The sequence below is a fragment of the Cetorhinus maximus genome, chromosome 9, assembly GCF_964194155.1.
Source record: "Cetorhinus maximus chromosome 9, sCetMax3.hap1.1, whole genome shotgun sequence".
In the NCBI taxonomy this organism is placed as follows: Eukaryota; Metazoa; Chordata; class Chondrichthyes; order Lamniformes; family Cetorhinidae; genus Cetorhinus; species Cetorhinus maximus.
In genome coordinates, this window is record NC_135887.1 from 53,794,980 (window position 1) to 53,820,331 (window position 25,352).

At 43.9% G+C, this 25,352-nt stretch overlaps 1 protein-coding gene across 2 annotated transcripts in view; it reads right to left on the bottom strand.

Annotated features, from left to right (window-relative positions):
- Positions 1-25,352, bottom strand: part of rabep1 (rabaptin, RAB GTPase binding effector protein 1) — a 133,835-nt gene that overhangs the window by 62,454 nt on the left and 46,029 nt on the right. For both annotated transcript variants that reach the window (XM_078548736.1, XM_078548735.1), the window contains exon 2: positions 11,981-12,112. In XM_078548736.1, coding sequence (XP_078404862.1) covers positions 11,981-12,112 — 132 coding nt within the window. The remainder of the gene's footprint in view (positions 1-11,980; positions 12,113-25,352) is intronic.

Here is a 25,352-nt window from a genome sequence, read left to right on the forward strand (position 1 = left end):
ATCAGAGGGACCTTGGTGTGCATTTCCACTGGTCCCTTAAAGTAGCGGGACAGGTAGATAAGGTGGTTAAGGAGGCCTATGAGCTGAGGCACAGAATATAAGAGTAGGGAGATTATGCTGGAACTGTATAAAACGCTGGTTAGGCCACAGCTAGAGTATTGCGTGCAGTTCTGGAATCCACATTATAGGAAGGATGTGATTGCACTAGAGAGAGTGCAGAGGAGATTTACCAGGATGTTGCCTGGGCTGGAGAGTTTTAGTTATGAGGAGAGATTGGATAGACTGGGGTTATTTTCCCTGGAGCAGAGGAGATTGAGGGGGAACATGATTGAGGTGTATAAAATTATGAGGGGTATATAGATAGGATAGACAGGAAGGAACTTTTCCCCTTGGTGGAGGGATCAATAACCAGGGGGCATAGATTTAAGGTAATGGGCAGGAGGTTTAGGAAGAGTTTTTTCACCCAGAGGGTGGTGGGAATCTGGAACTCACTGCCTAAAAGGGTGGTAGAGGCAGAAACTATCATAACATTTAAGAAGTATTTGGATGTGCACTTGTGATGCCATGGCATACAAGGCTATGGGCCTAGTGCTGGAAAATGGGATTAGAATAATTAGGTACTTGTTTGACCGGCGCAGACTTGATGGGCCGAAGGGCCTTTTTCTGTGCTGTAAACCTCTATGACTCTAAAACTATCCCCATCAAAGTTGGCAACATTTCCAATCTTCGTATCATCTGCAAATTTTGAAATCATGCCCTACACACACAGTTTAGGTCATTAACATATATCAGGAAGAGCAAGGGTCCAAAACTGACTCCTGAGGAACTCCACTACAAATCTTCCTCCAATCTGAAAAACAACCATTTATCACTACACTCAGTTTCCTGTCACTCAGCCAATTCTTATCCAAGTGCCTACTTTCCCTTTTATGCCATGACCTAGAATTTTGCTCAGAAGTATTTGTGTGGCACTGTATCAAATGCCTTTTGAAAATCCATATACACCACATCAACAGTGTTTCCTTTATCAACCTTCTCTGTTACCTCCTCAAAAAACTCCAGCAAGTTAATTAAACATGATTTCTCCTTAATGAATCCATTCTGGCTTTCCTTAATTATCCTGCACTTGTCTAAGTGATTATTGAGTTTATCCCGTACTATAGTTTCCAGAAGTTTCCCTACCACTGAGGTCAAACTGACTGGTCTGTAGTTTCCAGCTTTAACCTTGCACCTCTTTTTGAACAAGGGTGTAACATTCACAATTCTCCAGTGCTCTGGCAGCTCCCCTGTGTCTAAGGAAGACTGGAAGATTATCACGAGTGCCTCTGCTATTTCCACTCTCATTTCCCTCAGTACCCTTGGATGCATCTCATCCAGTCTTGGTACCTTATCTATTTTAAGTAAAGATAGCCTTTCTAAAACCTCCTTCCTCTTGATTCTAAGTTCTCCTGGTGTACCAGTTACTTCCTCTCTCACCTCAGCCTGGGCAGCAAGTTAAAGACAAAAAACTGCGGATGCTGGAAATCCAAAACAAAAACAGAAATACCTGGAAAAATGTTTCGAACCCACCCAGGATTACAGGTATCTCCGGGACATAAAACGTTTCTCGGACTGCTGTTCCCGTTGCATTCTGAGATCCACACTCAGTGCCATGCGCCGCCATATGAACACACTCGACCTCTCCCTCCAGCAGCACCGTTGCACCCTTTTTCCAAGCTGCGCGTGCCCCCAGTTTCATTTTATTCTTCGTCTCATCCGACGCCTCAACAAGAAACTTTTTCTCTTTCTCTCAAGTGCTAAGGAACGCAAGCTCCAACAACTCATCGACACCAACACCCATCCAGGACCCTCCACCCTTGCCTGTCCCTCCGTCCCCATCCCATCTTCCAATTCCAGACCTGGCCGCATGTTCACTATACCTCCTGACATTCCCCTCTCCGACGCTGAACGTTCAGTGCTCAGCGAAGGACTTAGTTTCTTACCCTTACGCCCTCATCTCAATGAATTTTGGGCTCGGCACGATGCTGAACTCTTCTTCCGCCGTCTTCGTCTCCATGCTCACTTCTTTGGGCAGGAGTCCTCTCCCCATTCAACGGATCCTTTTACCCACATCCAATATTCTCCCACTACCTGGACCCCTCCCTCTGGATTCTTACCTTCTCTTGATCTTTTCATTGAGAAATGTCGGCATGACATTAGTTGTCTCAATTTCTCTGCTCCCCTCACCCATTCTAACCTGTCTCACTCTGAACTTACTGCACTCTGTTCTCTCAGGTCCAACCCCAACATTGTCATCAAACCCGCTGACAAGGGTGGTGCTGTTGTCTGGCGCACTGACCTCTACCTCGCGGAGGCTGAGCGTCAACTCGCAGACACTTCCTCCTACCTCTCCCTGGACCATGACCCCACCACTGAACATCAAGCCATTGTTTCCAGGACTGTCACTGACCTCATCTCCTCTGGAGATCTTCCTTCCACAGCTTCCAACCTGATAGTCTCCCAACCTTGGACGGCCCGCTTCTACCTCCTACCCAAAATCCACAAACAGGACTGCCCCGGCAGACCGATCGTGTCAGCCTGTTCCTGCCCCACGAAACTCATTTCTCGCTATCTTGATTCCCTTCTCTCTCCCCTTGTCCAGTCCCTTCCCACCTACATCCGTGATTCCTCTGACACCTTACGTCACATCAACAATTTCCAATTCCCTGGCCCCAATCGCTTCCTCTTCACCATGGACGTCCAATCCCTCTACACCTCCATCCCCCACCGGGATGGTCTGAGGGCTCTCAGCTTCTTCCTTGAACAGAGGCCTGAACAATCCCCATCCACCACTACTCTCCTCCGTCTGGCTGAACTTGTTCTCACACTGAACAATTTCTCCTTTAACTCCTCTCACTTCCTCCAAATAAAAGGTGTGGCTATGGGTACCCACATGGGCCCCAGCTATGCCTGTCTCTTTATGGGGTATGTGGAACATTCCTTGTTCCAGTCCTACTCCGGCCCCCTCCCACAACTCTTCCTCCAGTACATTGATGATTACTTCAGTGCTGCTTCATGCTCTCGTCGGGACCTGGAAAAATTTATTAATTTTGCTTCAAATCTCCATCCCTCCATCATTTTCACATAGTCCATCTCTGACACTTCCCTTCCTTGACCTCTCTGTCTCTATTTCTGGTGATAGACTGTCCACCAATATCCATTACAAGTCTACCGACTCCCACAGCTACCTCGACTACAGCTCCTCACACCCCGCTTCCTGTAAGGACTCCATCCCATTCTCTCAGTTCCTTCGCCTCCGTCGCATCTGTTCTGATGATGCTACCTTCAAAAACAGTTCCTCTGACATGTCCTCCTTCTTCCTTAACCGAGGTTTTCCACCCACGGTAGTTGACAGGACACTCAACCGTGTCCGGTCCATCTCCCGCGCATCCACCCTAACACCTTCTCCTCCCTACGAGAAACATGATAGGGTCCCCCTTGTCCTCACTTATCACCCCACCAGCCTCCGCATTCAAAGGATCATCCTCCGCCATTTCCGCCAACTCCAGCATGATGCCACCACCAAACACATCTTCCCTTCACCCTCCCCCGGCGGCATTCCGTAGGGATCGTTCCCTCCGTGACCCCTGGTCCACTCCTCCATCACCCCCTACTCCTCAACCCCCACCTACGGCACCTCCCCATGCAAACGCAAAATATGCAACACCTGCCCCTTTACTTCCCCTCTCCTCACTGTCCAAGGGCCCAAACACTCCATTCAAGTGAAGCAGCATTTCACTTGCATTTCCCCCAACTTAGTCTACTGCATTCGTTGCTCCCAATGCGGTTTCCTCTACATTGGAGAGACCAAACGCAGACTGGGTGACCGCTTTGCAGAACACCTTCGGTCTGTCCGCAAGCATTACCCAGACCTTCCTGTTGCTTGCCATTTTAACACTCCACCCTGCTCTTTTGCCCACGTCTGTCCTTGGCTTGCTACATTGTTCCAGTGAAGTTCAACGCAAACTGGAGGAACAGCACCTCATCTTCCGACTAGGCACTTTACAGCCTTCCGGACTGAATATTGAGTTCAACAACTTTAGATCTTGAACTCCCTCCTCCATCCCCACCCCCTTTCCGTTTCTTCCCCTTCCCTTTTGCTTTTTCCAATAATTTATATAGATTTTTCTTTTCCCATCTATTTCCATTATTTTTAAATGTATTCCACCCATCATTCATTTCACCCCACCCCCACTAGAGCTACCTTGTTTGTCCTGCTCTCCACTCTTAATTAGCACATTCTTTTAGATAATATCACCACCTTCAACACCTCTTTGTTCTTTTGTCTGTGACATATTTTGGTTATCTCCTCCTATCACTGCTTGCTTGTCCCAACAACCCCGCCCCCCCAACCACCACCCCCTTAAACCAGCTTATATTTCACCCCTTTCCTATTTCTACTTAGTTCTGTTGAAGGGTCATGAGGACTCGAAACGTCAACTTTGCTCTTCTCCGCCGATGCCGCCAGACCTGCTGAGTTTTTCCAAGTATTTCTGTTTTTGCTTTGGGCAGCAAGTTCTTCCTTTGTAAAGTCAGATGCAAAATACTCGTTCAACACCTTCGTTATTTCTCCTGCCTCCACATGCAATTCCCTTTTTTTGGCCCCTAATCAGCCCGCCTCTTTCTTTCACCACCCTTTTATTATTTACATGCTTATAGCAAACCTTGGGGTTCCTTTTTATGTTCACTCCTAGCCTCTTTTGATGCTCTCCCCTTGCTTTTCTTATTAGTTTTTTCACTTCCCCTCTGATCCTTCTATATTCAGCCTGATTCTCCATTGTACTTTCTACCTGACATCTGCTGTACGCACACTTCTTCCTTTTCATCTTTACCTCTATCTCTCTCGTCATCCAGGGCGCTCTGGATTTCTTTGTCTTACCTTTCCCCTTGAAGGGAATATACCTTGACATTGCCTGCAATACTTTTCCTGCTAAATGACAGGAATCCCTGCTCTGGATTGTTCTCTGTCCTTTTCCATGATTAACCTAAACCTTATGACACAATGGTCACTGCCCCCTAGAGGCTCTCCCACTGATATTTGAACCACTTGGGCCAACTCATTCCCCAGAACCAGGTCCAAAAGTGCATGTCCTCTCGTTGGACTGGAAACATACTGCTGTAGAAAATTATCTTGAACACATTCCCCCTTGTCCTTTTGTACTGTTCCTATCCCAGTCTATACTTGGATAATTGAAGTCCCCCATTATGATTACCCTATAATTCTTGCACCTCTCTATAATTTCTTTGCAAATTTGTTTCTCTACATCCCTTCCATTAGTTGGTGGTCTATATACTACACCAATTAATGTTATTGCACCTTTCCCCATTCTTTACCTTTGGCCAGGGAGATTCTGGCCTTGACCGCTCTGGAACATCCTCTCTCTCCAGTAGTGCCATGCCATCTTTAATCAATATTGCCACTCCCCTGCTTTTCTTCTTTACCCGTTTCTCCTAAACACCTTGTACCCAGGAATATTTAACACCCAGTCCAGCTCTTCTTTGAGCCAGGTCTCTGTTATAGCAATATCATAATTCCATTTGTCAACCTGTGTCTGTAATTCACCAATCTTATTAGCCACACTCCGTGCATTCAAATACATGCACATTAACCCCGGTTTAGGCTTTTTTACTTTCCCCCTTACTCTGGCCCCATCTAATGATTTACTGTTGCCCACTCTAATTCTATCAAGCTCTCCCAGTATTCCATCTACCTTGATGCAACTCTCTGATATATCCTCCTTATCAGTTGATACTTCACTACTTCCCACTGCCAGTTTTTCTCCTCTCCACTCTGAATTTCACCCCAGGTTCCCATCTCCCCGCCAATCTAGTTTAAACAGCACTGGCAAACCTCCCCACGAGGGCATCAATCCCAGTCCTGTTAAGGTGTAACGCATCCTTCTTGTACAGGCCCCAGGACAGTTCCAAGTATCTCAGAAATCTAAATCCCTCTCTCCTACTCCATTTCTCCAGCTACGTGTTGAACTGCTCAATCTTTCTATTCTTATGCTGACCAGCATGTGACACTGGGAGTAATCCTGAGATTACTGCTCTTGTGGTCCTCTTTTTTTAATTCCCTCCCTATTTCCATCAAATCTGCTTTCAGGAGCATATCCCTTTTCCTACCCATGTCATTGGTTCCAATGTCGACCACGACCTCTGGCTGTTCACCCTCCCCCAAAAGAATGTCCTGTAGCTGCTCTGTGACATCCCTGACCCTGGCACCAGGGAGGCAACATACCATCCTGGAGTCATGTCTATGGCTGCAGAAACACCTGTCTGCTCCTCTAACAATGGAACCTCTACCACTATAGCACTTCCACTCTTCCTCCTCCCCTCCTGTGCAGCTGTGCCACCGGTGGTGCCATGAACTTGGCTCTTGCTACAGTTCTCTGAGGAACCATCTCATTCACCAGTATCCAAAGTGGAAAAGCAGTTGGAGAGCGAGACAGTCTCAGGGGTTTCCTGCACTACCTGCCTGTTTTGTTTAGATACTCTGGCATTTACCCATCCCCTCTCTGCCTGTGTAGTTCTTAGCTGTAGTGTGACCACCTCGCCAAACGTGCTATCCATGTAATCCTCTGCCTTGCGGATGCACCACAGTGACTCCAGACGCTGCTCGAGTTCCGCAACCTGAAGTTTAAGTTTCTGCGGCTGGTGACAGTTCTTGCAGATGCCATCGAGGCATTTTGTGCCTACACGACTTCCCACATCTTGCAGGATACATTTCGCATGGCCGAATTGCACTGACGTCCTTCAATCTTTTTATTGAAAGTGTTTACTGCAGTATGGCTTAATATGATAACTCACTTGTCACTCACCAATCATCTCCTCTGTGCTGAGTCCAGAAAGCCTATATTTACCAACCAATCAACTTACAGGAGTCCTGCAATGTCACTTTCAGATTTCATCTGTAACTCCCAGCTCTGTCTCTCTCCCCTGATTTTTGGGGTCGCTCTCTCTCTGAACTCCCATGCTTTATGGGCTTCCCCTGTAGCAAAGTAAGAGCCAGCTACTGGAAGCAAACTCCAATTTAAACATTCTAATGCACCCAAAGCAGCACTTAAGTGCTAGGTAATACAGTAATCTCGGAGACTTCAATCTACATACAGACTGGGGTAACCAAATTAGCACTATTGCTGTGGATATGTGTGTGTATATATATATATATATATATATATATATACACACACATAAGATGATTTTCTAGAACAGTTTGTTGAGGAACCAACTAGGGAATGGGCTATTTTAGGTCTAGTATTGTGCAATGAGAAAGGGCTAATTAATAAACAAATTGTCAAGGAGCCTTTAAGGAAGAGTGACCTTATCGTGTTACAATTTTACTTTAAGTTTGAAATAGGTGCAGTCCAATCAGAACCTCAAGTCTCAAATCAAAACAAAGGAAACTACGGAGGTATGAGGGGCAAGTTGGCTGTGGAAGATTGGGAAATAACATTAAAAGATATTACGGTAGACAGGCAATATCTAGAATTTAAAGAATTAATATATGTTTTACAACAAATTTTCATTCCTTTGAGGCACAAAAACCCAACAGGAAAAGGGATCCAACCATGGCTAACAAGAAAAGTTAAAGATTGTATTGATCAAAGGACGAGATTTATAAAGATGCCCAAAAAAAGTAGTAAGCCCGAGGATTGGGAGATTTTGAATTCAAAAGGAGGACCAAGAAACTGATAAGGAAAGGGAAAATTGAAAGAGAGTAAACTAGCGAGAAATATAAAAACAGACTGCAAAAGCTTCCAGAGATATGTGAAAAGGAAAAGATTAGCAAAGACAAATGTGGGCCCATTACAGGCAGAGACAGGGCAATTTATAACGGGGAGTAAGGAAATGGCAGAGAAACTAAACAAATATTTTCTGTCTGTCTTCATGGAGCAAGATACAAAAAACCTCCCAGAAATAGGAGAGAACCAAAGGGCTAGTGGGAGTGAGGAACTGAAATTAGTATTAGTGAAAAAGTAGTACTGGAGAAAGTAATGAGTCTGAAAGTTGATAAATCCCCTGGATCTGATGATCTACATCCCAGCATGCTGAAAGAGGTGGCTGTAGAGATAGTGGATGCATTGGTGGTCATTTTCCAAAATTCTATAGATTCTGGAATTGTTCCTGCAGATTGGAAGGTGTAGTGTGAAGGGTTAATGTTAAATATGCAAATAGACAGGCTACATCACGAATGATGTAAAATCACATGACAATACAGTATGCTGAGGAATGAGTATGTGAAGCCTCGTGCTTAGCCTTGTACCGTATACGGTTAGTAGAACATTCGATAAAAGGTAAAGTCTACCAACAGCCTTGCCTCCATCAGTCTCTATCAATCCTGACTGAGGGCAACCTCATCTAAGACCCATACAATGATAACAGAGAAGACATCAAATGTACCCGCACTGTTCAAGAAAGAAGGGAGAGAGAAAACAGCGAACTACAGACCTGTTAGCCTGACATCAGTAGTAGGGAAAATGCCAGAATTTATTATAAAGGATGAATTATAGAAAATAATGGTAAGATTGGGCAGCGTTATCATGGATTTATGAAAGGGAAGCCACGTTTGACAAACTTGTCAAAAGGCTTGAGTTTTTCTGAGGATGTAACTAGTAGAATAGATAAGGTGGATGTGATGGATATGGAATTTCAGAAGGCTTTCAATAAGATTCCACACAGGAGGTTATTAAACAAAGTTAGAGCACGTGGTATCGGGGGTAATATACTGGCATGGATTGAGAATTGGTTCATGCACAGAAAACAGAGTAGGAATAAAGTGGGTCACTCTCAGATTGGCACTGCAAGGATCAGTGCTTGGGGTCCAGCTGTTCACAATCTATATGAAAGAATTGGAAGTGGGAACAAAATGTAATATTTCCAAGTTTGCTGATGACAAAACTAGGTAGGAATGTAAATTGTGAGGAGGATGCAAGAGGCTTCAAGGGGATTCAGGCTAAGTGAGTGGGCAAGAACACAGCAGCTGGAATATAATGTGAAAAAATGTGAAGTTATCCACTTTGGTAGGAAAAACAGAAATGCAGAGTTTTTTTTTGTTAAATGGTGAGAGATTGGAAGTGTTGATGTCCAATGGGACCTGGGTGTTCTTGTTCATGAGTCACTGAAAACTAACATGCAGGCCCAGGTTCAATTAAGAAGGCAAATGGTTAAATTGACCTTTACTGCAAGAGGATTTGAGTACAGGAGTAAAGATGTCTTGCTGCAATTATATAGAGCCTTGGTGAGACTGCATCTGGAGTACTGTGCAGTTTTGGCTTCCTTATCTAAGGGAGAATATACCTGCCATAGAGGGAGTGCAACAAAGGTTCATCAGACTGATTCCTGGGATGGCAGGATTGTCCTATGAGGAGAGATTGAGGAGACTGGGCCTTTATTCTCTAGAGTTTAGAAGAATGAGAGGCAATCTCATCGAAACATACAAAATTCTTACAGGGCTCGACAAGGCAGATGCAGGGAGGAGGTTTCTCCTGGCTCGTGGGGCATCTAGAAGTAAGGGACACAGTCTCAGAATAAGGGAGGTCAATTAGGACCAAGATGAGGAGGAATTTCTTCTCTGAGGGTTGTTAATCTTTGGAATTCTCTACCCCAGAGAGCAGTGGAGATGTCACTGAATATATTCAAGCCTGAGTTAGACAGATTTTTGATCTACAAGGGAGTCAACAGTTATTGGGGGTGGGTGGGCAGGCAGGGAAGTTGATTTGAGGCCACAATCAGATCAGCCATGATTTTCTTGAATGGCGAAGCAGGCTAGAGGAACCGAACAGCCTACTCCCACTATTTCTTTTGTTATGACTTGAACCCATGACCTTCTGACTCAAGAGATGAGAGCACTACCCACTGAGCCACAAGACCATAAGACGTAGGAGCAGAAATAGGCCATTTGGCCCATCGAGTCTGCTCCGCCATTCAATGAGATCATGACTGATCTGATAATCCTCAATTCCACTTTCCTGCCTTTTCCCTATAACCCTTGATTCCCTTACTGATTAAAAATCTGTCTATCTCAGCCTTGAATACACATGACGACCCAGCTTCTACAGCCCTCTGTGGTAAAGAATTCCACAGATTGACTACCCCCAGAAGAAATTCCTCCTCATCTCTGTTTTAAATGGGCACCCCCTTACTCTGAGATTATGCTCTCTGGTCCTAGACTCTCCCACAAGGGGAAACAACCTCTCAGCATCTACCCTGTCAAGTCCCATAAGAATCTTATATGTTTCAATAAGGTCGCCTCTCATTCTTCTAAACTCCAATGAGTACAGGCCCAACCTACTCAACCTCTTCTCATCAGAAAATCCCTCCATGTCCGGGATCGGCCTAGTGAACCTTCTCTGGACTGCCTCCAATGCCAGTATATCTTTCCTTAGATAAGGGGGTGAAAACTGTTCACAGTATTCTTGGTGTGGTCTAACTAGTGCTTTGTATGGTTTTAGCAAGACTTCCCTATTTTTAGACTCCATTCCCATTGAAATAAAGGCCAACATTCCATTTGCCTTCCATACTACCTGTTGACTTGTATGTTAGCTTTTTGGGATTAATGCACAAGGACTCCCAAATCCCTCTGTGCTGCAGCCTTCTGCAGTCTTTCTCCATTTAAATGATATTCAGCTCTTCTATTCTTCCTGTCAAAGTGCATAACCTCACATTTTCCCACATTATATTCCATCTGCCAAGTTTTTGCCCACTCACTTAGCCTGTCTATATCCCTCTGTAGGGTCTTTGTTTCATCCTCACCACTTGCCTTCCCATCTATTTTTGTGTCATCCGCAAACTTGGCGATAGTAGGTTCTTGGTACAACCTCCCAGCTGAACCAAGTTAGCTTATTTGGAGTGCTACAGTTTATGCAGTGTTAAGTGAAAGAATATCAAATGGCCAGAGTTTCTGCTTCAGATCAGCATCTAACAAACTCTGCTGGAAACACAAGCATGGTTGTTACATCAGGAAAAGATTAGGTTTGGATGCCTCGCTCCCCCTCCCCCCCCACCCAGGTGAGTGCAACCAGGATTCTTTACAAGTTTAACATAACATCCTTGCTTTTATACTCTATGCCCTATGACCCTATTAATAAAGCCTGCATGCCTTGTAAACCGTATTCTCAAGCTGTCGTCTCATGTTCAATGATTTATGCATGTCGACACCCAGGTCCCTCTGCTCCTGCACCCCTTTTAGAACTGTACCCTTTAGTTTATATTGTCTTTCCACATTCTTCCTAACAAAATGACACTTCTCTACATTAAATGTCATCTGCCACTTGTCCAACCATTTCAACAACCTGTCTTTGTCCTTTTATCCTCCTCACAGTTCACAATGCTTCCAAGTTTCGTATCATCTGCAAATTTGGAAATACTTCCAAGTATGAGCTGGTTTCATTTTATATTCAAACAGGCCAATCTCTGATCAGCTTTTATACACAAAAGCAAAACGGGCTATGGTGAGACAATTGAGCTCATTACCAACAGGGGCCTGGTCACATCTAGAGAAGATGAACTTTATTGTATTACAGACAAATCAAATATGAAACAGGAGAACCAAAAGAAACTGAACAACAAATAAAAATAAAAATGGAGCAATTCTAACATGAATTAATACCAAACGTTGAGGAGAAAAGTCAACTACCACCAACTGATTTTTAATCTGTAAAGTATCAACCATTTAAAAGACTGATATGCAAACCAGGGATCGTTAAAAACCTCAGCACCTTTTCAGTTGACAAGCTAGTGTACTACTATTTTACTAACTCTTCACAGTTGTTATAAAACACGTTTAGAAGTGTCAAACAGTGCTACCTGTATGCCTTATTAACATTATTAACACCAATTCACTGCCATTCAAATTTTCCACTTGGGGCCCTCTTGATCCCCGGTTAATTCACCAGGGCGAACATGCAAACCACTTGCCAAAGTAAAAGTAACTTCTAACCTTCTTTTGCGAGGTACAGCTCCTTGAATTTTGCCCTCTTCTGATTAAACTCGAATTCCAACTGCTGTTTGGTGCGCAAGAAATCAGCCTTGGCCTTTTCCAACTCAGCAAGGCGTTGCTGGAGCTTGGCCACTGGAAGTAAAACAGGACAGCCAGATTAACAGGACAGCATGAACTACCAGCTAGTGCATGCAGCAACCCAACACTATATACTTCGTCACTTACAAAACCAGTTCTGCTGAAAGACATGGAATGCAACTCATCTCAAAAATATCAGAAGGAAACTGGAGTAGTCAGAATGCGTTTACTTCAACTGAAGATATATTTAGCCTGGGTACAATCTATAGATCATACCAAGAACAATGAAGGATTTGGCAGGAGTTCCATGCTTTGAAAATCTAAATGAAACCAATTCAAGTAACTATTTCACAATGTTAATAGAAAGTAAATATATCCTTCCAAACCAAGAACACAAATATCATTTTTTTTCTTCCAGTTTATGAAAGGAGGAATCACTACAATCATTCACTGAAAAAACTCCCTAAGTGCCTTTTGGCTTTAAAAGGAGCGGTGACATGCCTTAATTTTCCTTTGACTCCTGTAGCTAGCTTGAAGAACTTGCCCTGCAGAGTGATGAGAATAACAAATGGACACTAAACAGGAGACTGAAAGAAGTAGAGATACTCAGCAGGGCCAAAGTATGGTTAAACGCTTCATGAGGCTTTTGCAGGGAAGGTGGTTGGTGGGCAAGGAAGTTGTGGTAAGCTGAAGGGGCTGGGGGGCAGGGGAGTATAGTCATCCAAAGGAATAGCCACAGGTAGCAAACAGGACTGAAGTAAGCCAACGTTGAAAGGTTAGAGGATACATACAAGTGCACAGAGCTACAGGAGATCACAAAGGTTGGAAACACCAAGGCCAGTGTGAGATGTGAAGGTGAGCATAGGGATCTCGAAGGCTAAGTCTCTGGGGGGTAGGGGTCCCAATAAGGACTGGTGTGATGGGTGTACGTACCACAATACAAGGTGAGAACGACAACACAGCATGCCACACAGCTTGTAGTTTATCCAAATAGAGCTGGGAGCAGGAGCAAGGAGAGCTTTACAGAAATTGAGCCTACACAAGACAACACCATAGATTATGCTCTTGATGGCAGTGGGGTTGAAGTAGGGTGGAACTGGAACTGTTTTGGAGGTGGAAGTAGTTAGAGCGACTGATTGGAAGTGTGGGAGGAAAATGAGCTCAAGGTAATGTAGGGTGATGAGGGTCTGTACCCTCTGGGCTCAGCCAACGGTCAATTCCGTCAAGTTACCAGTTTGTCACATCTGGCTGAGCTCAGACACATTGGTGTGGTTAGGACCTGAACAGGATGATTTTGGGCCTGTCACCATCAAGTGTGAGGAGGCTCTGCTGCATTCAAGTATTTAGGTAGACAAAGATAGGACTCGTGGTTAACTGAAAATTGCTCTACATAAACAGGCTAACAAATTGAAATAAAAATAGATAGTGCTGGAGAAACTCAGTAGGTCTGGCAGTATCGGTGGAGTGAGAAACAGTTAATGTTTCAAGTCCAATATGACTCTTCTTCTCAGAGCATTGGTCCAGAGTAGGTGCTAAAAGCATAATAAAGGTCAGCTCTGAAAACAAAACTATGAAATCCAGAGTAGCTGTTAATAGCAGAATAAAGGTTCCAAAGAAGTATTAATAGCATTATTCTGCTATTGACACCTATTCTGGACCAATGCTTTGTTTCTTTACTAATACCATTACCATTCCCTTTGCCTTTTGTTCCATGACATCTTTGGTATTTAATCTCCCCTGCCCTCTAACCTATCCCTGACCTTCCCATCTGTTCCACCTGACCTTCCCCCCCTCTTCTTCAACAGCATAAAACCCATCACATCAAAACGACACAACATGCCAGACAGCTTGTAGTTTATCCAAGTGGAGCCAGGAGCAGCAGCAAGAGCTTCCGAGAAATTGAGCCTACACAAGGTAATACCATGGACTTTATCTCCCCCTTTCAATCCCATGTCCGATCCCACCCCCCTCCCCTCATCCCACCCCAACAAGGGCCATCTGTCACTTGTTCATGTTGTACTTTTCAGAGTGCTTACCCTTGTCCTGTTTTATCACGTTCTGCTTTCTCACCTTAATGCCACCATCAGCACCTTTTTTTTTTAGCTCTTACCACTACCATTAACACTCCCTTTGTCGTTTTGTTAATGACATCTTTGTCAATCTCCCCTTTGCCCCCACCTATCACTGGCCTTCTATCCAGCTTCACCTGCTCCATAAGACAGAGCAGAAATAAGGCCATTCGGCCCATCGAGTCTGCTCCGCCATTCAATCATGGCTGATAAGTTTCTCAACCCCATTCTCCCACCTTCTCCCCGTAACCTTTGATCCCCATACCAATCAAGAACCTATCTATCTCGGTCTTAAATACACTCAATGACCTGGCCTCCACAGCCTTCTGTGGCAATGAATTCCATAGATTCACCACTCTCTGGCTAAAGAAGTTTCTCCTCATCTCTGTTCTAAAAGGTCTTCCCTTTACTCTGAGGCTGTGCCCTCGGGTCCTAGTCTCTCCTACTAATGGAAACATCTTCCCCACGTCCACTCTATCCAGGCCTTTCAGTATTCTGTAAGTTTCAATTAGATTCCCCCCTCATCCTTCTAAACTCCATCGAGTAAAGACCCAGAGTCCTCAAACGTTCCTCATATGTTAAACCTTTCATTCCTGGGAGCATTCTCGTGAACCTCCTCTGTACCCTCTCCAGGGCCAGCACATCCTTCCTGAGATACGGGGCCCAAAATTGCTCACAATATTCTAAATGTGGTCTGACCAGAGCCTTATAAAGCCTCAGCAGCACATCCCTGCTTTTATATTCTAGTCCTCTCGAAATAAATGCCAACATTGCATTTGCCTTCCTAACTACCGACTCAACCTGCAAGTTAACCTTAAGAGAATCCTGGACTAGGACTCCCAAGTCCCTTTGCACTCCAGATTTCTGAATTCTCTCCCCATTTAGAAAATAGTCTATGCCTCTATTCTTCCTACCAAAGTGCATGACCTCACACTTCCCCACGTTGTATTCCATCTTCCACTTCTTTGCCCATTCTCCTAACCTGCCTAAATCCTTCTGCAGCCTCCCCACCTCCTCAATACTACCTGTCCCTCCACCTATCTTTGTATCATCTGCAAACTTAGCCAGAATGCCCTCAGTTCCTTCATCTAGATTATTAATGTATAAAGTGAAAAGTTGTGGTCCCAACACTCACCCTTGCGGAACTCCACTAGTCACCGGCCGCCATCCTGAGAAGGACCCCCTTATCCCCACTCTCTGCCTCCTGCCAGACAGCCAATCTTCTATCCATGCTAGTACCTTGCCTCTAACACCATGGGCTCTTGTCTTACTGAGCAGCCTCCTGTGCGGCACCTTGTCAAAGGCCTTCTGGAAGTCCAAGTAGATAATATCCATGGGCTCTCCTTTGTCTAACCTACTCATTACCTCCTCAAAGAATTCTAACAGATTTGTCAGGCATGACCTCCCCTTGATGAAACCATGCTGACTTTGACCTATTTTACCATGCACTTCCAAGTATTCTGAAATCTCATCCTTAATAATGGACTCTAAAATCTTACCAACGACTGAGGTCAAGCTAATTGGCCTGTAATTTCCCGTCTTTTGCCTCACTCCCTTCTTAAACAGGGGGGTTATATTAGCGATTTTCCAGTCCTCTGGGATCCTCCCTGACTCCAGTGATTCCTGAAAGATCACCACTAATGCCTCCATTATCTCTTCAGCTATCTCCTTCAGAACCCTGGGGTGTAATCCATCTGGTCCAGGTGATTTATCAACCTTCAGACCTTTCAGTTTTCTTAGCACCTTCTTGGTAATGGCCATCATACTCACCTCTGCCCCCCGACTCTCTTGAATTTTGGGGATGGTACTCGTGTCTTCCTCCGTGAAGACTGATGCAAAGTACCTATTCAGTTCCTCCGCCATTCCTTTGTTCCCCATTATTACTTCTCCAGCGTCATTTTCCAGCGGCCCAATGTCCACTTTTGCCTCTCTCTTACCCTTTATATATCTAAAAAAACTCTTGCAATCTTCTTTTATATTACTGGCTAGTTTACCCTCATATTTAATCTTCTCCCTCCTTATTTCTTTTTTAGTTGTCCTCTATTGGTCTTTGTAGGCTTCCCAATCCCCTGGCTTCCCACTGCTCTTCGCTGCATTGTATGCTTTCTCTTTAGCTTTTATGCTGTCCCCAACTTCCCTTGTCAGCCATGGTTGCCTCGTCCTCCTTTTAGTATGCTTCTTCTTCCTAGGGATGAATTTTTGCTGTGTCTCCCAAATTACTCCCAGAAACTCCTGCCATTGCTGTTCCACTGTCTTTCCTGCTAGGCTCATCTCCCAGTCAATTCTGGCCAGCTCCTCCCTCGTGCCTCTGTAGTTACCTTTCTTCAACTGTAATATTGTTACATCTGATTCCAGCTTTTTCCTCTCAAATTGCAGGGTAAACTCTATCATATTATGGTCACCTCCTGCTAAGGGTTCCTTCACCTTAAGCTCCTTTATCAAATCTGCCTCATTACACATCACTAAATCTAGAATTGCCTGTTCCCTAGTGGGCTCCACCACAAGCTGCTCCAAAAAGCCATCTCATAGACATTCCACAAATTCCTTTCCTTGGGATCCACTACCAACCTGATTTTCCCAGTCTACCTGCTTATTGAAATCCCCCATGATCACTGTAACCTTGCCTTTCTTACACGCCTTTTCTATCTCCTGGTGTATCTTGTGCCCCACATCCTGACTATTGCTCGGAGGCCTGTACATAACTCCCATTATGGTTTTTTTTACCTTTGCGGTTCCTCAACTCTACCCACACAGATTCTACATCATCTGACCCTACGTCGTTTCTTGCTATCGATTTAATTTCATTTCTTACTAACAAAGCAACCCCACCCCCTCTGCCAACCTGCCTATCTTTTCGATAGGATGTATATCCTTGGATATTTAGCTTCCAGTCCTGATCCCCCTGCAGCCATGTCTCCGCGATGCCCACCACATCATACCTGCCAATTTCAATCTGCGCCACAAGCTCATTTACCTTATTTTGTATACTGCATGCATTCAGATACAACACCTTCAGTCCTGTATTTCCCGTCCCCCTTCTCATTGTCGTCCCTTTATCTGATGTGCTTGAAGTTAGATTCCTAGCCCTTTCCAAACACTCTGTCCTATTTTGTGTTCTGGAGACTTTAATAGCCTCTCCTGGGCTCTCCTTCCTTTTCAGTTTTTTCATAATTTTCCATGAAGTTGAATCCACCCCCCCACATGCTAACCTGCTGCTTTGTTTCCCATTAGTCATACATCTTGGAGTTTTACCCTTCCCTTCCCCCCCACTTTCTAGTTTAAAGTCCTGTTGACCACCCTATTTACCCTTTTCGCTAGAACATTGGTCCCAGGTCGGTTCAAGTGGAGACTGTCCCTACGGTACAGATCCCTCCTGTTCCAATACTGATGCCAGTGCCCCATGAAATGGAACCCCTCTTTACTGCACCACTCCTTTAGTCACGTGTTTACTTCCCTTATTCTCGCATCCCTATGCCAATTTGCACATGGCTTGGGTAGTAATCCGAAGATTATAACCCTTGAGGACCTGTTCTTTAATTTAGTTCCTAGTTCCTGATAAACCCCAAACAGGTCCTCTTTCCTAGTCTTACCTATGTTATTTGTCCCGACGTGGACCACAACAACTGGATCCTCCCCCTCCCTCTCCCTCTCCAAAATCCTTTCAAGCCAGTCAGAGATGTCCCTCACCCTGGCACCGGGCAAACAACATACCATAAGGGACTCTTGATCCTGCTTACAAAGGAAGCTATCAATTCCCCTAATTATAGAATCCCCTACAACTACCACTTGTCTTTTTGCTCCCCTCTCTTGAATAGCCTCCTGTGCCACGGTGCCGTGGTCAGCTGGCTCATCCTCCCTACATCCCTGTTCCTCATCCACACAGGTAGCAAATACCTCGTACCTGTTGGACAACGTCAAGAGCTGAGGCTCCTCTGTTCCTGAACACAGGATCCCTCTTCCTGCCTCACTTGCAGTCACACCCTGCTGACCCTGACCACTGACCGAATTTGAGGTACTTAATCTACCAGGTGTGACTGCCTCCTGAAACAAAGCGTCCAGGTAACTCTCCTCCTCCCGGATGTGCCGCAGCATCCGGAGCTCGGACTCCAGCTCATCAATTCTGAGCCGGAGTTCCTCCAGCAACCAACACTTGCTGCAGATATGGTCACTGCGGCTCACAATGGGATCTGCTAGCTCCCACATCATACAGCTACAGCACATCATCTGCCCAGCCATCTTTACTTAGTTAATTAATTTATTAATTAGCTTTGCAGTGTTTTTTTTCACATTTGGTGCAGATTTCCTACTAACCAATCAGGTCACAGCTTTCCTGTGACATCACTTTTTCAGTTTTATCCTGTGTCTCCGCTGCTCTCCTCGCGCTCTTTTATCCTGTGTCTCTGCCGCTCTGCTCGTGCTCTTTTATCCTGTGTCTCCGCCGCTCTGCTCGTGCTCTTTTATCCTGTGTCTCCGCCGCTCTCCTCGCGCTCTTTTATCCTGTGTCTCCGCTGCTCTCCTCGTGCTCTTTTATCCTGTGTCTCCGCTGCTCTCCTCGTGCTCTTTTATCCTGTGTCTCCGCCGCTCTGCTCGTGCTCTTTTATCCTGTGTCTCCGCCGCTCTCCTTGCGCTCTTTTATCCTGTGTCTCTGCCACTCTCCTCGTGCTCTTTTATCCTGTGTCTCTGCCACTCTCCTTGCGCTCTTTTATCCTGTGTCTCCGCCGCTCTCCTCGCGCTCTTTTATCCTGTGTCTCTGCCACTCTCCTCGTGCTCTTTTATCCTGTGTCTCCGCCGCTCTCCTCGCGCTCTTTTATCCTGTGTCTCCGTCGTTCTCCTCGTGTTCTTTTATCCTGTGACTCCGTCGCTCTCCTCGCGCTCTTTTATCCTGTGACTCCGTCGCTCTCCTCGCGCTCTTTTATCCTGTGACTCCGTTGCTCTCCTCGCGCTCTTTTATCCTGTGACTCCGTCGCTCTCCTCGCGCTCTTTTATCCTGTGTCTCCACCGCTCTCCTCGCGCTCTTTTATCCTGTGTCTCCACCGCTCTCCTCGCGCTCTTTTATCCTGTGTCTCCTCGCGCTCTTTTATTCTGTGTCTCCGCCGTTTTCCTCGCGCTCCACCCCCCCTTAAACAGTATAAATTTCATCACATTTCTACTTCTCTGTAGCTCTGAAGAGTCATACAGGCTTGAAACGTCAACTCTGTTTCTCTCTCCACAGATGCTGTCAGACCTGCTGTGTTTTTCCAACATTTTCAGTTTTTGTTTCAGATTCCAGCATCCGCAGAATTTTGCTTTTAACACCATGGATTATGGTCTTGATGGCAGTGGGGAATGAAGTAAGATGGAACTGGGCTATGTTTTGGAGGTGGAAGTAGTCAGAGCGACTGATTGAAAGTGTGGGAGGAAAATGAGCTCAAGCTCATCAGCTTTGAAGAGTCATATTGGACTCAAAATGTTAACTCTGTTTCTCTTTACACAGGTGCTGTCAGACCTTCTGAGTTTTTACAGCACTTTCAGTTTTTATTTCAGATCTCCAGCATCAACAGTATTTTGCTTTTATTTTAGGTTAATAGACTGGGTGGCTAGGTATCAAAGTTAATGCTGAGAAATGAGGGGTTACATATTTTGGGAGGAGGAATAAGGAAAGGAAATATACATTAAATGAAGCAGAAAGACTTAAGGGCTCACATATACAATCTTTAAAATTTGGAGGGCAATAGATGAAGTTGCAAAGAAAATCTTCGGGTTCCTGGCTTTTATAAGTAGGAGTGCAAAGTGAACTTAAAGATATGAAAAATCTGAAATCAAAACAGAAAATGCTGGAAAATAAGTAGGCCAGTCAGTATCTGTAAAGAGAAGGCAGTTTGTGACATTTCAGAGGCATTCCCTTCATCAGGCTTATAGCTAGGCGATGATGTAATGCTAAACATCCATAAATCATTGATTAGCCTGCAGTAAGAAAATGGTGTCCAGTACCTGGGTCTGCACCTGTAGCCTGCAAGGCTCTGGACTAGGTGCTGGAAGGTGGGATTTAAATGGGCAGCTAGTTTTTTTCTTTTTCAGCCAACGCAGACACAATGGGCTGAATGGCCTCTTTCTGTGGTTCTATAGACTAAATTACGAGCAAAACCACATATCACCTACAAGAATTAGCACAGTAGTCCAATGTCATTCGTAATGACTGCTCTATTTTTTGCGGAGTGGTTGCAATCCAAGCACTAAATGATTCTAAAACAATCTTACTCAGAGGTTTCACATCTTTCTAGGGCTGCAAACGCCAGAAGGCCAAGAAAAAACAATTTTCTGTTTGACTCTTCTCCTTGCTGTCCTTTTCAAACAGTTGACTTGAGCGCATTTGATATGCTGCATTGCAATCAAGATGAGCCTGTCTCAGTATCTTGGGAGTTCATATGCTCTTGTTGACGTCAGTAGTTATAAAAAAATACCCCAAATTCTGAAGACTTCGACACCTCTGGGTCACAGCCATGGGTGACTGGGAACTATGACCCAAAACCCTTCTGCTCCTTGAGTGTAACAGATATGGTATTGGGCAAAAGCTGTTAAGAACAGTTTGCCTTTACACAGTCATATGACCATCGACAGTTCTAAATGATTCACTAAACAGACTGGGAAGTGATCGTGCCAAAACAGCACCCAAGGGTCTTCGAACTGGAGTTCAAATTAAAGTTAACTTTTTATTCTGAGATCGCTGTTAGACAACAGCAGGGTGGAATAAATTTAAGAAAACTCATGAATATTTAACTATCACCAGCTTCTTTCACTTCACAGATACTTCAACTCAGGCTGCAATGAAATCTAATCTAATTCTGCTTTTCACATATTAAAACAATTTAAAATCTAAATCAAGATTCAAAATAAGCAGTCAGAAAGGGATATTTAAAAACTTTGTAATAATTAATCAATGTTAATACTGAGAATTCAGTTAAAAAATGTGTCAAAGCGAAGTCCTCACAATATATCCACTTTTTTATATTCATTTACGAGGTGTGGGCATCACTGGCTAGGCCCATCCCTAATTATAAAAGCAAAAAACTGCAGATGCTGGAAATCCAAAACAAAAATACCTGGAAAAACTCAGCAGGTCTGGCAGCATCTGCGGAGAGGAGCACAGTTAATGATTTGAGTCCGAATGACCTTTCAACAGAACTAAGTAAAAATAGAAGAGAGGTGAAATATAAGCTGGTTTAAGGGGGGGTGGGACAAATAGAGCCAGTGATAGGTGGAATGCCGCCGGGGTGGGGTGCGGGGTGAAGGGAAGATGTGTTTGGTGGTGGCATCATGCTGGAGTTGGCGGAAATGGCGGAGGATGATTCTTTGAATGCGGAGGCTGGTGGGGTGCAAAGGATCATCCTCTGCCATTTCCGCCAACTCCAGCATGATGCCACCACCAAACACATCTTCCCTTCACCCTCCCCGGCGGCATTCTGCATGGATCATTCCCTCCGGGACACCCTGGTCCACTCCTCCATCACCCCCTACACCTCAACCCCCTCCCACGGCACCTCCCCATGCAACCACAGAAGGTGCAACACCTCTTCCCCTCTCCTCACCGTCCAAGGGCCCAAACACTCCTTTCAAGTGAAGCATCATTTCACTTGCACTTTCCTCAATTTAGTCTACTGCATTCGTTGCTCCTAATGCGGTTTCCTCTACATTGGAGAGACCAAACGCAGACTGGGTGACCGCTTTGCAGAACACCTTTGGTCTGTCCGCAAGCATTACCCAGACCTCCCTGTCGCTTGCCATTTCAACACCACACCCTGCTCTCATGCCCACATGTCCGTCCTTGGCCTGCTGCATTGTTCCAGTGAAGTTCAATGCAAACTGGAGGAACAGCACCTCATCTTCTGACTAGGCACTTTACAGCCTTCCAGATTGAATATTGAGTTCAACAATTTTAGATCGTGAACTTTCTCCTCCATCCCCACCCTTTTTATCCAATAATTTATATAGATTTTTCTTTTCCCACCTATTTCCATTATTTTTAAATGTATTTCCAGCCATTGTTTTATCTCTACCTTTTAGCCTTTTTCGCACTTGTCAGTGAAAAAGAGGCTCAGCAGTACAATTTCAGATTCTCTTTGTTCTAACACAGAACAGGTTACCACTGCTGGTGGATGACATGGAAGTTGTTTCAGGTGATGCATTACCAGTAGCAGGAAAGAAATGTACTGGCTTAAATGCACTTTCACCAATATACTGATACACTAAATGAGCTTGCAACAACACTGGAATCCTTAATACATTGGCAACCTAAAGATCAAGTTTCTCTATCAGTATCCCTCCCGGAAACCAAAGTGGTCACAATAAATAATTAACATCTTTTTTGTTCAAACAGCGATGCATATATTTGGATGCATTGTCCCAAAGTGTCAAATAGCAGCTTTCAAAAGGGAATTGGAAGTGGAAAATTTACAGGGTTATGGGGAAAGAATAGGGGCAGTGGGGCTAATTGCATAGTTCTTTCAAAGAGCTGACACATGCACAAAGTACCAAATGGCCACCTTCTTTGCTGCATGATTCCATGATGGCAAATGGAGACACTGGCTTGCAGTTATTAGATCTGATGGGCTAAGAAAATGGACGTGCAATTAAAAAAAACACGAATACTCGAGCACTCTCAGGTTAATGACCATCTCTTACTCACAGCTCAGTAGCTTTTGAGGTCATTAGAACTCACTTTAAACCAGAATATTCTTCCCTTCACTTGAACAAGCCAGCACTGATCATGTTTTAGCACAACTTTATTAACAGGATTTCTGAAGTTGCTAAAGAATGAGCATAGCTCCTCAAAGAATAATACCTTCAGTTTAAAAAGCTTTAGGCCAAACTGACATTACTGAAGCTAATCACCTCAGTACAGCGCTTCACCTGAAACAACTTCAATTTAAGCCAATAAACCTGCTGAAATAAATCCATGTCATTCAATACAGAATGAAACTAGTTACTCCAATTTGATACTGGGCATGTCTACAAATGTTAAACAGGCACAGCTAGCTAATAATGAAGACAATTTGCTTTTTTTTTGGCATATGATGATATCTTACACCTTGGCTTAATCTGGATATCAGCTCAGTATCAGCTTGGCTCAGTTGGTGGCACTCCTGGCTTCGAGTCAGAAAGTTACAGATTTAAAACCCAACTCCAAGTCTTCAGCATGCAATTGAAGCATCCATTGCATCGATATTTGTAGAATCTTATAATGTGAAAATGGCTGTATGGAAGATCTTTGAGAAATCAAGGCACAATATAAATAAAGCTTTTTATTCTGATAGATTCTGAAAAGGATTTCTGTGGCATGGTGTGTATAAGAGTGTAAGCTTTGAGCTGCAGGAGGTATGCTTATGGAAAACTGCATTTTGTTATGAAGACAAGGAAAGGGCTGAAAAAGAGCCCGATTAGCATCAAATAAATTTCTTTAGCTCCTGGGTCGAGGACCATCAGCTTTGACTCAGTGATAGCACTCTTGCCTCTGAATCAATGCATCGGCAATTCAAGCTCTACTCCAGAAGCCTAAGCATATAATCTGGGGCCGATATTAGTGCAGTATTGAGGGGACTCTATACTGTTGAAGTGCTGTCTTTCAAACAGAGCGTTAAACCGAGGTCCCATCTGTCCTTTCAGGTAAGCATATTAAAATCTCTCTCCACCATTCAAAGAAAAGCAAGGGAACTTTGCCTGGTGACCTGGCCAATAATTATCTTTCAACTATCACTAAATAAATTATCTGATCATTACTCTCATTACTGTTTATAGTACCTTGCGATAAACAAATTGGCTCGTGTTTTCCTGTATTACAACACTAACATTGCCAAAGTACATCACTGCATTTAAAGCACTTTGGGACTTGCTGGGAATATGAAAGGCATGATATAAATGCAAATTCTTTCTTCGTTTACATGAATCAGCAGTTCAGCCATGATATGGCTTCATCACAGCACTGAGAAATGGATCAAAAAGAAAAATCTGTGCCAAGGACAAATGAGAGAGGAGCTTTATAAAAAGATCTGTGGTTAAATCTGTGGGATGAACAGCTTAGTTACTAACTCTAATTTGCAATTGCAAAAGAATTCCAGGTGAGTTCAGTTAGCAGTGTTGTGAAGGTGCTGACATAACTTGGTTCATAAGTTGGCAGTGAATAGATGCAAAAAACAGTACACCACTCAGGCAGAGTCTAAAACCAGCAGCTCATCCCCTAAAAATACAAACACAAAAGGTCAGCTATAAAAAAAGAGGCCAGTATTCCCCCCTCCAACATCCACATAATTTTTAAATCAATATTTATATACTTTATCTGTGATTCATCTTATCTACATATGTCAGAAAAGGCTAATACCATTAAATACCCATTAAAGAACCTGTTTCCTTTATCAGATGAGAGACTTCTTAGCATGTATGCTTGATGTGGAAAATATATCCAAATACAGAAAGTAAATCTCTCCCTGTTTTGGCTGAATATGAACCATTGTAATTTGATTCTGAGCACCAATATTGCTTGAATTACTAAAGTTTACCTAAAAGAAAGGCCACAATTCCATGTCTTTGCTACTCCTTCACTGAGCCAGTACAACTAAATTTGCTACTTCTTCATTGTAGGTAATTTTGCTTGCAGTCTTCTCAATGATGAAGGCAGTTGCTAAAAAATATCTTTTTATAGCCTGGGTTTACCTCATTATCTTTTCTTTCTCACCATTCCATAATAGTTGACTCACACCACGCTCAATATTACAATCTTTATCCTTAAATGAGCATAACGCTTGTGCAACTCTTTCAACAATGAGCTTGTATTTATTTACCCCTTTAACCGATACAGCTGAGGAACTGTGTAGGCAAGAGCGGCAGCCAATCCTGTTCAAAGCAAGGTCCAATTGACATCAAATATGATGAATAACTAGATGATGGCAGTTACAACACAAAAGGAAATATACTGCAATTATAGGGAGGTGCATGGATATGGAATAATTGCAACAATTCCCCAATGTCTATGAAGGACGCATGGGAGAGCATGCAGTGAATACCATTACGACCCCAGCTGATGTTAATACTGAGCAAGTTAGATCCCAGAGTGAAACCTGGCTTGACAGATCCTAACTTTTTTTTAAACCATGGAGGAAAGTTACTGAACAAATTCTCAGGAGTCTGATGAACTTCTAACACAAAGAATAAAATATTTATTAAACAAGAAAAATGAACTATATTACACCAGTCAA